The following is a 17,121-nucleotide window of genomic DNA, read 5'->3' as shown; positions in this document are numbered from 1 at the left end:
TTAGTTAAAATAGAATGATAGGATTCTTTGTTTTGAGACTTAGGAAGAGTTACTTTAAGTGCTACATTCCTATAAATTATGCATTCATATTTCAGAGTTAGTCTTGATCCAAAGGCACAAGAGGCTGTTGGTGTACTCCGTAGTCATCTGATCCAGTTTAGTCCTCATTTTAAATCTGGAAGTCTTCCTGATGATCATTCAGCACCCATATTAAAAACATTATTTTCTTCGTAAGTATTCTTAAGGTTTCTGAAGTAGAACTGAGAAAGATATAGTAAGAGCAAAGGTCTGTACATTTAAAAGAAGGATTTGTTGTTGTTGTTGTTGTTTCTATGGATAAATTTGGATCGTCAGATTGTTATAAAAATTCTGAGATACTCCTTTTATATGCATAAGACCAAACAGGGTTAATACTTAAAAGGTTCCCAGACTCTTTTGTTCGTGTTCCGTATAACTGCTGCTTAAAGTAGACTTCCTAACATGGAGTGCTTGTCAGTGTTGGAGTATGATTGTTACAGTGTTTGTGCTTAATCTCTTAATATGGTGTTTCTAAATAGACTCAGAAACAACTGAGCAGCACTACTTAGGACATCTGAAAATTCAGGCTCTTAATTTTCAAGGTTAAGTAGTGAGGGAGTTTTATGTATTTAATTGCTTTAATGCAAGTCTGCAACTAGAATTGTTTGTAAAATCCTCTCTGTACTTCCATGCAAATGATGCTTTTGGGTTTGTATTTTTTCATCTTTATTTCAGAATTGCATCTAAACTAAGTTTGGCTGACCTAAATCAAGTGCTGTATAGGTGTGAGGCAGAAGAACAAGAAGATGGTGGCGGCTGTTACAATATACCAAACTGGTCACCGTTGAAGTATGCAGGCCTCCAAGGTAATAGTTTCAGCATTACATCTTTCTGTCATGGAAAGGGTAAAATAGAGCAGCTCAATCTAGATCATACCTTAGTACTGTTTAATGGTTAGTGCTACTGCTTGGATAAAAAACAGTAAGTTGTTTCTGCTTGACCGTGCTAATTGGTGTTATACCCCAAGAAATCAAATCATCACAACATAATTAAACAAGAACTTCTTTTTCTAGTACTGTGGGGGTTGCAAAATTAATTTTCAGTATATGTTTTAACACCAGTGCTCTATCATTAAAAAAAACAAATAAAATAAAATAAAAAGAAAACACATATAATGTGAAGCTAATGAGAGAAGTAATGTTTATTAAACCATATGCATTACCAGATAACTGAGGAGCATTGTTAATTTATCAGGCATATGAATTCCATCATGCTACTTATTTCACAGTGTGTTTTGTGACTGTCTGGGATGTACTCTCAGGAAACTGAGTTGTATCCTAACTCCCTGCAGATCAAGAAAAGTATTCTAGTTAAAGCCAGTTATTATAGCTGTTGCACTGTAGCTTTTCCTCTGGCTAATCATGTGTCCTTTAATACTGAGTTGGGTTTGTATCTTCAGGGTTAATGTCAGTAATGGCAGACATTAGACCAAAGAATGATTTGGGCCACCCATTTTGTGATAATTTAAGATCTGGAGATTGGATGATTGATTATGTCAGCAATCGTCTGATTTCACGTACTGGAGCCTGTGCAGAAGTAAGTAAAAATATATATTTGGTGACTTGGGGATTTCAAATGACTGCTTTGCTTCTTTTTCAATTATTACGATGTTTTTAAGTTCAGTCTGTCTGTAAAGTATTTATTGTCTAGGCAATTTCTTCTAGGAGATTAAACCATTAATATGTTTTTCTTCCCTCTTCTTAATCCTATTTAAGAGTAGGTTGCAAAAGGGAGATGGAAAATATTTAGGGCCTGAAGGGTTCCTTCTGCTTACTACCTTCTGCTCAAATGAAAATGAAGTAACCATTTTTTTAAGTGACTACTTTCAAAAGATGACCTAAATACCACTGAGGCATATGTGATTGTGATACAGTTACAGTAAGATTGCACAGCCAGGCACTGAGAAAGCAGGATTTGCTCCATCCCTGGAAATATTTAAAGACTGGAATAGGGCTTTGAGCAACTTGGTTGAGTGGAAGAGGAGCTGGAACCCCTCATGGGAGTGGAGTTGGAACTAGATGATCCTTAAGGTCCTGTCCAACCCAAACTATTCTATAATTTATGAAGATTCAAGTTAACTGTTTTATAACTCTTATATTATAACTCTTATAACTTCAATTTCCTATAAGGCAATTTCTGTATTCATTTCACAAGAGAAAGACATGTTTTGGGTAATGAAGGTGATGAATTTAATAAGAAAGAGTGTAACATTCTTACTTTGCTTTGTTCCTGAAGCCAAGTGTACTGATAAAAAGCAGAAAAAAGGGTAATTGAATGTTGAATGCTGTACGGAAGTGAATGATGACTCTGACTTCAGTTATGGGAGCTTGATGAAAGCAAGTTAGTCTGATAGTAGCCAGACTCAGTGCTCTTTCAAGATTGTTGCTTATTTTGTCTGCATACTTTTTGAGTTCTTAATTTGCAGTGTTTCTTTCTGTTCTGCAGAAAATATGAAGTAGCAATAGCTATATCAAAGTCTCGTGAAACTAAATTTTGCGATTTCAGTGTTTACATAGGTAATTTTCCCTCTAATTTCTATGTTAAAAGTATAGTGTTATATGTACTACATTGATGTGGTCTTCATCTGCAGGTTTTCAGTCTTTAGTGGTAGTGACTTTACAGTAGGTTGTCATTCAAAAGCACTGCAAGGAAAGAAAAATACTTTCAGGTGTCAACTACTTTGTCATGAAATGAAGATGGTGTAGCCCAAGAATCTAAAGTCACAGACCCAGATCAGCAGCCATCTGCATGAGTGGCCACACGTTATTCGGTCTTTGACAATTTTTCAGTCCCTTGTCTCAAGCTTCACCTCTTCAGTCTTGTCTTTTTTTAATCAATGAGAAACCTCCTTCCCACACTCGAGTCATAGTGACAGCTTTTGAGTTGCATCTTCCCTTTGCTTCTTAGTTTTAAAAACTTGTTTGTGTTGTTTGTGGAAATGTGCTATTTGCAAGAACTAATTTCTTTCCATAATTGCTGTTCTTGCCCATTTGTCATTGAACAATATAAAATTTTTCCCTACCATTCTTAGAGTTTGGCTGAAGTTTTGGAGCAGGGGGATACAGCAATTCTGCCACAAATATCTAGCATGGAATGCTTCTTGAATATGAATGGTTGCATGGTAGTGGTGATGCTAGTAACGGGCAATAGCATCAGCTGTGTGATGGCCAAGCATAATTTGGATATATAATACAATCTGTTCAAAATCTGTGATAAATATTTTAACTAGATGCATCCTAAAAGCACTGGTTTTGAACCCCGTTGTTATCAAGTGTTATCAGCTTCTAATAATATTATATTTTAATAGGTTGGTAAATGGTTGAAGGCCATGTTTATCTATTTAAAGAAAATTCCACGTTACCTTATCCCATGTTACTTTGATGCCATATTAGTGGGTGCATACACAACGCTTCTGGATGTGGGATGGCATCAGATGTCTAGGTATGCTTGGCATGTCAGATATGTAGAGTTATCTATAAACTGCACCTTTTATGTTTTATCTGTTGGAGAACGTCATTAGAATATTTTCATATTTGTGTTATCCAATGGAAAATGGTGAAATTGGTAGTGAAAAATCAATCTTCTAATAGCAGTGGCTGGGAAATTTGAGAGTTCAGATGTCTGTCCTGGATTTGAATTTATAACTACTGCTGGCATTGTGTAGGGGATGAAATGTTAAGCCAGAATTTCCCTGCAATGCTTCAGAAACTTTCTTGCTACGATCTTAGTGAAAATGCAAGGCTTCCTTAAAGTCTGAAGGAAAAATAAGATACCAGATTGTACTTGTTGATGCTTTGTTCCACCTAAATAAAAAAAAATAAAAATAAAAATAAAAAATAAACAACACAGTGCAGTACCAGCCACTAGGAGGAAAATTAACTCTATCCTAGCTGAAATCAGGACAGTTTCTTCTATAAGACCTTTAAATATCCTTCATATCTAAGTACTTTGCTTACTTCTGGAAATTGTTTGAACTTCAGTGTCATTTCTTGGAAAGCGAAAGAAGGTTGATTTAATGGAGGCTTTATTCTAGCTATGAGTATTCTAAATCACCATTATTTTGTAAAAATAAAGATGTTAAAATGGGCATAGAATTTGGTATGGATGTGATAGCATGTGGAACATAGTATATTTTATGAAAAAATACTTGGAGATGAACTGGTCAAGAATGCAAGTTTCATTATTTTTAGACAACGTACTAAATGATTTAATGAATTATTTTTACATGAATATATATATAAATTTATATATATACAAATGTGTCTTTAAAAATGATGACTAGGTTTTACAAGCTTTTATTTAAATAAAAAAAAATGATAAAATATTTTTGCTTTCTTATACTTTTGAGGTCTCAGATCTGTGTAAGTAAACCAATTTCACTATTTTGCCATCTTCCCTAAAAGTATGCAAAGCAAAAATGCTCCCATTGGCATTAATACATTAAAAATGTAAGGCTAATTTTGGGCACCTATTTTGGAAAAAAGAGGGGTATACAAAGTAAAGCTTATGTGCAAAATTAATGCATAATACTCAGAATAACTCATTGTTAGTCCATCGTATTTATTACACATAATATCTATTATACTTTTCTGTAAATGAAAAATGTAGACTGCTGTTGCTGAATGCAAAGGGTTTTGTTTTTGTTTTTAATTATGTTGAATTACAGCTTTGTGCAGAATGGATCAACATTTGTTAAACACCTTTCCTTGGGCTCAATCCAGATGTGTGGGATAGGAAAATACTCATGTCTGCCCGATCTGTCTCCTTCCTTACATGATGTTCCCTATAGACTGAATGAGATTACAAATGAGAAAGAACAGTGTTGTGTTTCTTTGGCAGCTGGTAAGTGAACACAACATTTACAACAAAACAAAACCTCACAAAGCAGTTAAATTGCTTTGAAAAACTATAAAGTTTTCTCCACTATGCTTGGGATCTAAATGTCAGCATCTGTATGTAAAATTTAGGTAGCTTTTTTCTTCACTTCTCTCCTGTGCTTTAACTTGTGTTCCAGATAAAGGTTTGACTGTTTAAAACTATGGCAGTTTTATCTAGCAGTATTTTTGGGGACAACCATTTTGGTTTTGCTCTTGGAAATAAAAGCTTGTAAATATTTTATTTAGAGACATTCTAAACTATATCCAATTTTACCCTGTATGGAGATCTGCAATTATGTTCTCTATCTTAATTATGTCTTTTGGAAAGAAAAATGTATACTTTCCATAATAGGCTTTAGTTTGTTTTTAAATGTGAATTTAAGAAGTGAATTGTAATGGAGTCTAAGCATGGATTTATTGTTTACAAGTTTTCAGAAAAATGTAAGAACCATTAGTGGACCAGAAGAACCTCTGGTCTGGACATGTCCCTGAAAGGGGCAACAATAGCTGCTTAGGAAAGAACATAAACACAGTCAGCAAACAGTATTTATTCCTCCAAATGTTCAGCCAGCATCTGGCAGTCCTTGAACTTGGCACTTTCCTAAATTGAAAGCATTAGCTCCTGTGTTTAGTGACTTAGAATGGATTTATTTTTCCCTAAGCTGGTCCATTCCTTTTTTGAAACTATAGAAACTTTTAGCATCTACAGGTTCTATGGCCTCTGTCTGTCTGGTTTTTGTTTTGTTTCTTCTTTTTTTTTTTTTTTTTTTTCTGCTGTCTGTCCTTCTCTTACGGAATTTTACTGCTTTTAGTTTCTGTTTTTTTTTTGTACCATTCCATTTGCCTGTTTTAGTGTTGCCTGGAAGCACAGACAAGCATTGTTCCCTTAATTTAGTCATAAAGATTAATTATATGAAAGGGCTTCCTTTTAAATATTCCCTTCACGTAGTTGAGTCTGTGATATTTTTAACTCTTGAATAGATTGTCATTCTCAAGTTGCTTATTGCCATATTCTATAAAATTAGGGAGGTGTGAAGGTCATCTTTGAGCATTAGCAAATGCTTTGAATAAGTACCTAATAGAAGCTACAATTTAGTTCGAGCAAGCATGCACAACAGACTATTGTTTTGAGCCTTTATTATGGAACTTTTTGTTTGTTAGACTGGAAAGTTAATAAATAGAAGAAAAGACAAGGATGGATTTCACTGTTTTAATTATTAAGAATGAGTCTTGCTGTTAAAGCATAAAAATACATGTCGTAATGTCTGCAGTAAGATGTAGCTCTAGAAGCTGCTGGAAAAAAGAAACAGGATTCCTTTTATAGTGGCTGAGAGTATTACTAGGCTGAAGAAATTCACAGCTCTCCAATCATTCCTTTTATGATACTGAGATAGCATGGCTTTCATACATAAACTCTTGCAAGCAGAGCATTATGTATATTGCCATACTTCTGGCTTTTTGTTCATTTTCTTTCTGTATTGTTTGTGGTTTTTGTTGTTTCGTTTTTTTTTTTTTTTTGTGGGGGGAGGAGGAAGGGAGAGGGGTAGGAGTTGTGTATTTTTTTTTATTATTATTATTTAAGGGTGACATCAAGTGCTTTAATCAAAAAAAAAAAAAAGAAAAACATGACTGTTACTGACATGCATAGTCTTTTGCATGATTTAGAAATTCTAGAAGTTAATTGTTCTAAAATGAGTTTCTATTTCAGGAAAAAAAAAAAAAGTAATTATGCATGTGAATATACTTTTACCTGTATAGTTCGTTACATACATGTGTTCTTGGAATTTCTGCCATATCAACAAATGAGTTCATCAATGACATTTCTTTTTAGGTTTACCTCACTTTTCTTCAGGGATTTTTCGCTCTTGGGGAAGGGATACCTTTATTGCACTGAGAGGTCTAATGTTAGTTACAGGGCGTTATCTAGAAGCAAGGTAAGAGTTGACTGATTCTTAGTTCTTACTGTTGCTTGAAATAGTTTTTCAGATAGTTAGGAAAAACTCATGCTCTTGCTCTTAAAACCTGGAAGAACATGCAACCTGTTAGAAACAGTTCATGTGCAAAATAAAACTTTAATGGTCTTAGATGGATTCGTAAGTTCTTTTTACATGGAATGAAAAATACTCCTCATATTGCCTTTTTTTTTTTTTTTTTTAGCATTGATAGCATATTCCAGTTCTGTATAGATAAGGGAGTTTTAGCCCATGTAATGCTACTGCTTGTCCTTAAAGTGATTATTTTAAGTATACTTGTGTTATTGTTACTGAGCAATAATTTGAAAATTACTTAAGAACTTGAAGTAGCAAGGGATTTCTATTTTGATCAGAAAGGTACGAAGGTCTATCATGATTTTTTGGTGACTGCTAATACTACTCTATTAAAACTAGAAATCAGCTAACTGGATTATTATCATCTGATATCTGTATATGATATGCTAATGTTTAGCCTGATAAATGAGTTAGATGTAAGCCAGACTTACTGAGCTGGTATTCCAATTAATCTTTCACTTTGGGCATAGCTCTCCACAAGACACGAACATAAAAGTTAGTTTAAATTAGCACTTGTTTATGTTGTTGTATGTTTGGCCAGCTAACTGCTACCTTTCTCATACAGTAATATCTGCGGTCTACTAGTATGTTTATATTCCCTTTTAAAACGAGTTGGAGTCCGTGTCTTCTGCAAGGTTTGCGCAAAGGTTCTCAAATGAAAATTCTCAACATTTCAGTTGCTGGCACCTCTCTGTATTTTAACAAGAAATTGTCACCTGCTCCTGCTCTCCCTCCCCGTCCACCCCAATCAAAAAGGTTACAAGGATGATCATAAACAGTAAACATCAGTAAAAACCTTTCCTCTGACCTCAGTGCGGTTTAGGTTGAGGGCCAATATCACAACCTATGAAAAATGAAATTGCCTTTACCATATTAGCAATGCCGTATGTTTCATAAAAACAAATGTATTTAAATTTATTCATACTGAGAAATTTGTAGAATAGATGAACTTTTATTGTAAAAGAAGTTTTTGTGCTAGTGAAGAATTTAAGTGAAGTCATGCCAAAATGCTACAGTTGGAAGCTACAAATCTGTATTTAAGATCCTATTTTTCTCTTTGACTTACTTTGCTATTTAGATGAACTTGTACATTTTGTAATTAATATTTGGCTAAATAATTGCCTGAAATTAACTTAATCAAGACGGTGTTTTATTTCTGTTCTAGAAACATAATTTTAGCATTTGGTGGGACTTTAAGACATGGTCTCATTCCCAACCTGCTCGGCCAGGGGACGCATGCCAGATACAACTGTCGTGATGCTGTATGGTGGTGGCTTCAGTGTATCCAGGACTACTGTAAAATTGTTCCAAATGGATTAGACATTCTCAGATGTCCTGTTTCCAGAATGTACCCAAGAGATGACTCTTCTCCTCAACCTGCAGGCAGCGTGGTAAAGATGACTTCTGATTTATAAGTCATGAATGCAGCTATAATTTTTAATGAAAGGATGCAATTTTTCTGTTTACAGGAACTTGGCAGTATTTGTTTTTCTATGGTGAAAGATGACTACAGTGCAAGAAGTACATATTTTAGGCACTTCTTAGTACATCTGCATTACTTGATTAGAAAATTGTAGGGTGGAACTGGGGATGAAGAAAGAAAAAATCCATTGGCTTTACTTCTAAATTTTTCTTTGCTTTCAGTCTTGAAAAAATTTTATATTAATAATTCTATAATACTAAAAAATTTATAAAATGTATCCCATTGATAAAGACGCTATTGAAAATGCTAGATGCTTTTCTTTTGAATTCTAAAAAACTAGAGGCTAAGAATTGCTACTATTGGCACAATAGATACAGCCTTTTTAGTACTTTTTTATTTTGCCTTTCTCCTATCACCCAAACATGCAATCAATCTAGGATCAGCCGCTTTATGAAGTAATACAGGAAGCAATGCAACGACACATGGAAGGCATAAATTTCCGAGAAAGGAATGCCGGCCCACAGATAGATCAAAACATGAGAGATGAAGGTAACAAAATATAACACACTTGCTATGCAATTCAAAAGGTTAAGATTATATTCTTTTCCTCAAGTTATTAAGTTTATTTTTCAAAAAGTGTTTAATGCTATTAAAACAATATTACTTAAGGTAAATTTAATGTTTTAAGAGTGCTTGTTTTCTTTCAGCAACTGTTTATATGTTGTGGTGCAATTTTTTTTGAAAGTTCACTCAAAAAGTATAGCTGCCTTCAGAAACCCACTTCACATCTCTTGTGTGAAGGTTTTTCATTTATTTAGGATGTTTGGGCTCAGCATGCATTTGGGGTTTTGTGTCAGTTAATGTACAGGCTTCGTACATGATATTCTTGCTTGGCAGGTTTTAATGTAACAGCGGGTGTTGACCGTGAAACTGGCTTTGTCTTCGGAGGGAACCGTTTCAATTGTGGCACCTGGATGGATAAAATGGGGGAGAGTGACAGAGCTCGCAACAGAGGAATTCCTGCTACTCCGAGGTACAAAATCTAACCTATGTGGGGGGCTGATTTCTTTTCAGCTGAAGTTCTTCTCCACAATTATACCTTTTGTTAACACATCTGAGAGGTGCTCTCAGTGCTCTATGTGTTTCTAACTTCTGTTTGACTGCTCAAGTATTAATTGTGTTTTTAATTTGTGCTCCTTTAAAGAAAAGAGGTGTATTTTTAGCAGGGGAAGCCCTCATCTTCATGGACTTTGCTCCATGCCAGGAGCGAAAGTTTTAAATTCAAGTAGTAAAACATAACAGGAAAAATTAGATGCTTGCAATACTAGATTACTGGAAAAATTTTTATTTAGACTGGTTATGAATAACTTTTTATTATAAAATATATTAAAATCACACAATTATAAGTATTTCTTATTTAGAATTCAAAAATATTTGCAACATCTAAGCTTAAGGCAAAAATAAAATGTTTTTAAAAATTAGCTCTTTTCTTGCAAATTTACAGCACTAGGGTATTCTTTAGTGAAATAAACTGTTTGATTTTCTTGCTTGATGCTGAAGGCCAAGTACTATGTGAGATGAGGAGAAATACTGTGGCAGTGTGGTAGGCTTCTGCAACAAATTACAAACCTAACCAGTATGATTTAAAGCAAGCCAGAAAATGAGATACAATGACAGACTAAGCGTCCTGTGCAGGAGTCTCCCAGTTTTTGGTTGGTTGTTGTTTGAGTTTTTCTTGTACAATTGTAAATTTTCGTCTTGGATTACAAACAGTAAAATATAATGGTCTTATTTCATAAAGGAGATATGTCAGGTTTCCTCAGTGAAAGAGTTCTATGGAGTGACAGTATTGTGTAAAAAAAAAAAAAAAAAAAAAGTTGCAATCCTAGCAACTATCAGTATATCTCTAATGCATACCTTTTGTTTACTAATAAATCAGAATCACAGAAGCTTTTGGCAAGCTAATTTATTTTCAACCTTCCAATATCACCTAGGATTTGCGTTTTGTTTCATTTGATTAATTCATGTCTTCCATGCAAGGATCTACTTTACTAATTTTCACAGACCAATTTTCAGCATTCAGATCATGTACAGACTGTGGCTGTAATAAGTGGTATTGTATTTAAATGATTTTTTTTTTCCATCTGGATGATAGTATTGGAAATCTTGTTTGTCCTCCTGAATTGTGTTTTGTTTGTGGTTTTTTGTTTTATTTTTCACTTTTTTCTTTCTTCGCTGAATTTGTATTCAAAGCTAATAGCAGAGTTATGAAATTGAATGATGTTGCTGTGAATGACTGGTGACTATTTACTAACAAAAGTCAGTTTAAGTTTTCAAATTCTTGGCCTTCTTAATAACAGTGAGGGAAAAGTAATTTAAAAAACATGTATGTTGGAAATAATATTCTTGTATACCGGAAATTATCCGGAGAAGACTATGAGAATGTATGTGGCAACACTTGATAGACATGGTACACAGTTTTGAGGCAAAATATTAACTTTAAAAAAAATCAGGTATGATGTGGGCTGCAACACAAAATGGGAAAAATTAAGTATCTGAATAATCTGTCCTTAAAGTTCAACAAGTAACTGAAAACAATCTGTATCCTTAATGGCCTTCTTAAAGTAATTTTTGGACTTACTTACTATTATCATTTTAGAGATGGCTCTGCTGTGGAAATCGTTGGCTTGTGCAAGTCAACTGTTCGCTGGCTTCTGGATTTATCTAGGAAAAACGAGTTTCCATTCCATGGAGTCACCATAAAAAGACATGGTAAAGACACACATATCTCACAATTTCATGATTGGAATATAAATATAACTGAAACGAGCTGGTGGCAGTGTAACATCAGGGATGAATATCAAAACCATTCAAGAAGGTTTAGGAGGAAAAGTGGAAAAACTTGGGAAAGGATCTAGTATAGGTAAAATCTTTAGTTACCACAAAAGTTTATTACAATCAACATTCTCTGGTCAACCTATCAAATATTTTATTCTGTATAATAGGGTGTGGATTTCAAAGGAATTTTGGAGCCTATATCCAATTTCTTGCATAATAATTATATCACTGATATCCATTTATCACAATGAAACACATTATTACAGAAGGTGAAGTAAAATGACACAAGATACATCTGTTTTGATCCTATGTTGTAAATATTGGCAACTTACCTAAGTATCTTTAGATGCAAGAGATGGCATGTTAACGTGCTGAAAAACGTTGATTAAAAATTTTAGACTTATTCAATTAATTAGTTACCATAGATCATTGTATCTCATACTGTTTACTCAGCTAATTAAAGCAAATGAGAAAATTTGTCTTGTAAAAAGTTGTGCAGGTGTTGGAATTGATCTACAGTATAATTCAACTTCTAAATAATTCCCTTTTTGCAATGCTTCAATGACCTCTGTGTTAGGAATATCATAAGTAATACTGTAATAAACAGAACTAGGCATAAGCACACTTCTCTTGTTACCACTGTGGCCGTTTTCAGAAAATGAAATCCACATGTAATATCTTTCAGGAAAGGAGGAAACTATCACATATGATGAATGGGACAGAAAAATTCAAGCACACTTTGAAAAGCTCTTCTTTGTGTCTGAGAACCCAGCAGATCCAAATGAAAAACATCCAAATCTTGTTCACAAACGTGGAATTTATAAAGACAGCTATGGAGCTTCAAGTCCATGGTGTGATTACCAACTCAGACCAAATTTTACAATAGCAATGGTTGTGGTAAGTGAGGCGTATTAGGGGGGAAGTATTTTTACTTAAAACTGTTTTATTTATTATTGAACTTATAATGCCATGCAGACAGACTTTATATCAGGAATATATATTGATTAGGATAAAGTTTCAAAGCTTGTTTTCTTTTCCTTGCTTTTAATAATGATCTGTCTTAAAATATCCACTAAAAGTATATCCCTGACAGAACTCAGCTATATGAAATGGCTGTCCAAATTCATCACTGGGATAAATTTGAAATGTTCACTGTATTCACTGTATTCAAAGTGTTTGTGGGTTTTTGTTTGTTTTTTAGGTTAGGATGAGGAGGGGGAAGTCCCCTTAAATTAGCTAAAAAGCACGGGGTCGTTTATTTTCATTGTAAAGGACTTCAGTAATAGTCTTTTCCAAGTGTATTTAAAATAAATAGTCCAAAGCAATAGCTTTTGTCATCTTGCTTACTCTGACTTGTAGGTTCTGTAAGAGTAACTGTATTTTAATTCAGTAATATGATAGCTAGGGCTTTTGTGGTCTTCTACATTCATATACATAGTCCTGTGTTTGTACGTGTGCAGAGTTTACTGAGTAAATCGTTATTATTTTACTAGGCACCTGAGTTGTTCACACCTGAGAGAGCTTGGAAAGCTCTGCAGATAGCAGAGGAAAAACTACTTGGTCCGTTAGGCATGAAAACTTTAGACCCAGAGTAAGTATAGTAGGGATAAGAATAAGTGTTAAAACATGCCAGTATGGATTATTTAATGTGTGGGTGTAATGTTTCGTTTGTTAAAATCCTCACGTATACCTGTAAAATAAGGCTGCAATAAATGCTTCAGGAACAAGTATTTTGCTGTTCTAAAAGTCCATGCAGTTGCTTTTATTTATGTAGACAAGCGGCAGGTGGCTTTGGATGCCACATAGCAGGCAAGTCAAATATGCTATCAAAATTGCATTGTAATGTTTACTTGTATATGATACAGCATAAGCATACAGTGTATGCATTGCAGTTCGAATAAAAACATAAGGGCAAAATTACAAATATGTCATTCCAAGATTTTAACTGTTTTCCCACTAGTTTAAAGAGTATTTGGAATTCCATTGTCGTGTAAAAGCAAAACCCGATGGAGACTTCCCTGACCTAACCATCATCAAATCTAAATGCCATGACAATTTTTTTGTTCATTTCTGCATCCTAATTTATGCCTTATTTTAGTTAATGCTTTGTTTACAAAATTTCTCTTTTTTTTTTTTTCTTGCAGTGATATGGTGTACTGTGGAGTATATGATAATGCTCTTGACAACGACAACTATAATGTAGCCAGAGGTTTTAACTATCACCAAGGACCTGTAAGAGTCAGTTTATTCCATTTCAGAATAAGTGCTGATAATTTTTCAAAATGACAGCTATAACCCTCTCTTATCATCCTTTTCTTAGGAATGGCTGTGGCCAATTGGATATTTCCTACGTGCCAAATTGTACTTCTCAAAGCTAATTGGTCCACAGATATACGCAAAAACTGTAGTTATGATAAAGAATGTGCTTTCTCGCCACTATGTTCACCTTGAAAGGTAATACAGCAGCTAACAGGTTCAAAATATTCAGTAACTAGTGGTATCCACTATCCAATTGCATATAAAAGTATATAATATTATCCTATGATATAGAAGTCTGTGGTATAAATAACATCTATAATGTCTCAAGTCTATAATATAAATAACATCTGTTTTCTACATACAAAGTCCAGTGCTATAAATTCTATTGCAGATCTCAAGTCAGGTTTCAAGGACAGCTGCAATCTCATGCTGTTTATAGATTTTTAGAATTACTACTTACCTACGTATGAAAGACTGGGGAAAATACATTTTGTGTAAAAACTAGGAATCTTAATTTTGTACAAAAAATGAATTTCAACAAAAAAATGTTGGGTGTCTTTTTTTTGTTTCTTTTTTTTAATAAAAGTATTTATAAACAGCCTGCAAAACAAAAGAATTACAGGGCTAGTGGTGACAGAATAAAAATATGGCAGATAAGTTTATGCGATATATTGTTTGTATATATTGAATAAATATATATTGAATGTGTAATCTAACAAGAATGCTCTTTGTTTTTCCGTTATAAGGTCGTCCTGGAAAGGGCTTCCAGAGCTGACCAATGAAAATGGACAATATTGCCCTTTCAGCTGTGAAACTCAGGCCTGGTCAATTGGTGTTATCCTTGAAATCCTTTATGATTTGTGAAAGTTTTTGATTGATGTGATGAAACTTCTGGGTCTTCTCATTATTGGGCATAAATGAACACTTGGCTTACACTGCAACAGAAATGTCCTGCTCTGCACAATCACTAACTGCATCCTGACTTTCAAAAATGCTGAAAGCGAGCAGATCCTATGCTGAGTAACTGTGTGGGGCTTGTTTTTCTTTTGAAAATCAGGCCAAGAAAATAAAATAAAACTGCAGTGCACATGTAATGCAGAAACTTTTAGTAAGGAGCATTTGCACAAATTTATTTTAGGTAGCTTTGAAATTTAGACATCTCAAGTCAAAATCATACGTATAACAAAGCAGGGTGATTCTTTACTGAGCTAAACATATGAAGAACAGCTCTCTTGTTTTTATTTTTGTTTTTTGTTTTTTTTTGTCTCTTTAAGAATAAATGGTTATTTGCAAATGCATGCTTGAGGAGTAGTAGACTAACATACAGCAACATACGCTAATAAAAGCTGAGTACTTTGTCTTGACCTGTATTGGGAGGAGGAGCTGTATGTGTTCATTTGAACACTCCATTAAGTAAACACAGAAATAAGTTTACAAAACATGTAAACCTTTGAAGTTGCATATAATATTTCCAAAGACCTTTAACTACTCTTTAGAGTTAATTCTTGAGCAATGATGAGACAATATCCTGTGCTAATCCATTTATAAATGTATTTAAATACTAGGAGTCTTGCAGCAAACTTATTTATTCATTTAAATGTGATTTTTCACTATGAGAAATTCGTAAGAAACGTGCATGCGCATAAAATGGACTGCGTATATGTTAAGGGAGCCCATATATCTTTGGTTATGGAAAATATATGGCCACCTCAGGTCTTTATTCTTAGTAAAATCCTGGCTTTGTTGAAGCAAATAGAAACAATATCAGTAGGAAAAGAAATTAACCTACCACTGGTGAAAATGGGGTTTTAAAGACTTGTGAAATTACACCAGTAGGAATAAGCAGGCTACCTCTACGTGTAGTTCTTTGGGAACAACATCCAGTGAACAAAATGCAAAACACCTGTGTTCTTTAATGTATAGATACCTGCATGCCCTTACTGACCTCTGTTTAGCGTTCCCAAACTGAAAGCATTTGGCAAAAGTGCAGTTGTAATTCTCCGCTCTCTATTCATGTGGGTTTTACATCTTAGTGGTAAAACAGGTAGAATAAATAGGTTGAAGTTGATGCTGACAGCTTCCTGCATCACAAGGGGGAAAAACAAAATCAACAGTGCATTTCTTAATGTCAAACAACATACTGAAAATGAAATATATACATGATGAAATTATAACACACTAGTAACACATAGGTCAATATTTTATTGTACCAGTATTTTAAAGTTTTTTTGTTGTTTTTTTTTTTTTACCCTTTTCTTAAAGTCTGAAGTGTAGCGCAAGTGTGCTGCCTTTTTCAGGGAGATGTTACAGATGCATTTAATGGCAAGTTAACAGAAGACAGATAAATTGTAAGAAGCGGCTATACTTGCACTATTTACTTGAAAGGTTAATAATCTTATATAGATCAACTCCCTTGCTAAAGTACTTAAAAGTTCCGATTAAGGATGGAGTATATTGTACCTCAAGTTTTGAACTGCTGCAATATGTGGTTTAGGAGATTTATTTTCTCGACGTAATGTATGAGAGGTGTCACTTGATCAAAAATTTTACTGAAATGTCAGCAACAGATTATGAAAAATATTTATATGTCTTGCGCATTTAAAAAAATAATAATGAATTTCCAAGTTTCTTGATAATGATATTGAGATTTATGTCCTACTGTGTCACTATCATTTACTGTTTTCCTAGATAATTATTTCTTGTTTATTATTTCAGCATATGTTATGGCTCCTGTGGAAAGCAGGAACAATATAGCAGAATAAATTGTTCTTATTTGGTGAAAATACTTTGAAATTGGAAGTGGATCTTAAGAGATGTGAGAGAAAAAAGATTTCCAAAAGATGTCAAATTATAGACATAGGTAATAATACTCTTTGTATTGGGGGAAAATGGCAGAAATTATTCATCAAATTATTCCTACTTTATTACAGGTAACTTTTCACTGTTTTGCAAACTGCACTGCTGACAGTATGATTGTCACTGCTAGTTTATTTTTCTAATTTAATAGTAATATTTTAAAAGATAAAATCACTTCTGTACACAAATACATATGATGGAGTTTAAGCTTGTTTATGATGTTGCTTTTGCACTGATTAGTTAAGTATAACTTTAGTGACAATAAATGTTTTATATAGGAAAAAATGTTTACGTAGCAAGAAAAGTAAGATGTTAGGCTATGACTAAGCTTCTAAGCTTTTTTTTTTTTTTTTTTTTTTTTTAAAACAAACCTACTCAACATTTCATCAAACTGGACAGTTTGAAAATGAAGAAGGAAGAAAGCAATGTTAAATCTAGGATTATATGAGCTGGTGTTAATCTAGATAAACTATACTGAAGTGATAATATCTTAAAAATAGCCAACTGTACTTCTTGAAATGTTGACTGATCTTGAACTGTATTTTTATTCATTAGTACCATTTATATTATACGCTCAAGTGTCTAGTAAAGGAAAGCTATAAATAAAATTTGTTTTGGAAATAAATTAAAGAACTTGGTAACAACTATGGCTCCACTATATTCCAGTTGATGTCTTTTGATCTGGGGTACTGAGATTTTTTTTCTTCCCAATTAGTAACAGTTAACATTTTTTCAATACTCC

At 33.6% G+C, this 17,121-nt stretch overlaps 1 protein-coding gene across 2 annotated transcripts in view; it reads left to right on the top strand.

Annotated features, from left to right (window-relative positions):
* The window catches only part of AGL (amylo-alpha-1,6-glucosidase and 4-alpha-glucanotransferase), a 33,743-nt gene extending 16,994 nt beyond the window's left edge, over positions 1 to 16,749 (top strand). For both annotated transcript variants that reach the window (XM_084291004.1, XM_084291005.1), the window contains exons 20-34: positions 96 to 230; positions 754 to 884; positions 1,478 to 1,614; positions 3,386 to 3,519; positions 4,745 to 4,920; positions 6,787 to 6,889; positions 8,169 to 8,394; positions 8,864 to 8,975; positions 9,324 to 9,459; positions 11,086 to 11,198; positions 11,950 to 12,161; positions 12,758 to 12,855; positions 13,409 to 13,496; positions 13,585 to 13,718; positions 14,270 to 16,749. In XM_084291004.1, the coding sequence (XP_084147130.1) occupies positions 96 to 230; positions 754 to 884; positions 1,478 to 1,614; positions 3,386 to 3,519; positions 4,745 to 4,920; positions 6,787 to 6,889; positions 8,169 to 8,394; positions 8,864 to 8,975; positions 9,324 to 9,459; positions 11,086 to 11,198; positions 11,950 to 12,161; positions 12,758 to 12,855; positions 13,409 to 13,496; positions 13,585 to 13,718; positions 14,270 to 14,387 (2,053 nt within the window). In that variant the 3' untranslated portion in view covers positions 14,388 to 16,749. The remainder of the gene's footprint in view (positions 1 to 95; positions 231 to 753; positions 885 to 1,477; positions 1,615 to 3,385; positions 3,520 to 4,744; positions 4,921 to 6,786; positions 6,890 to 8,168; positions 8,395 to 8,863; positions 8,976 to 9,323; positions 9,460 to 11,085; positions 11,199 to 11,949; positions 12,162 to 12,757; positions 12,856 to 13,408; positions 13,497 to 13,584; positions 13,719 to 14,269) is intronic.
* The last annotated feature ends 372 nt before the right edge of the window (positions 16,750 to 17,121 follow it).

This window comes from Netta rufina, assembly GCF_964035555.1.
Source record: "Netta rufina genome assembly, chromosome: 8".
Taxonomy (NCBI): domain Eukaryota; kingdom Metazoa; phylum Chordata; class Aves; order Anseriformes; family Anatidae; genus Netta; species Netta rufina.
Note: the sequence above shows the minus strand (reverse complement) of the source record. Positions and strands in the feature narration are given on the sequence as shown.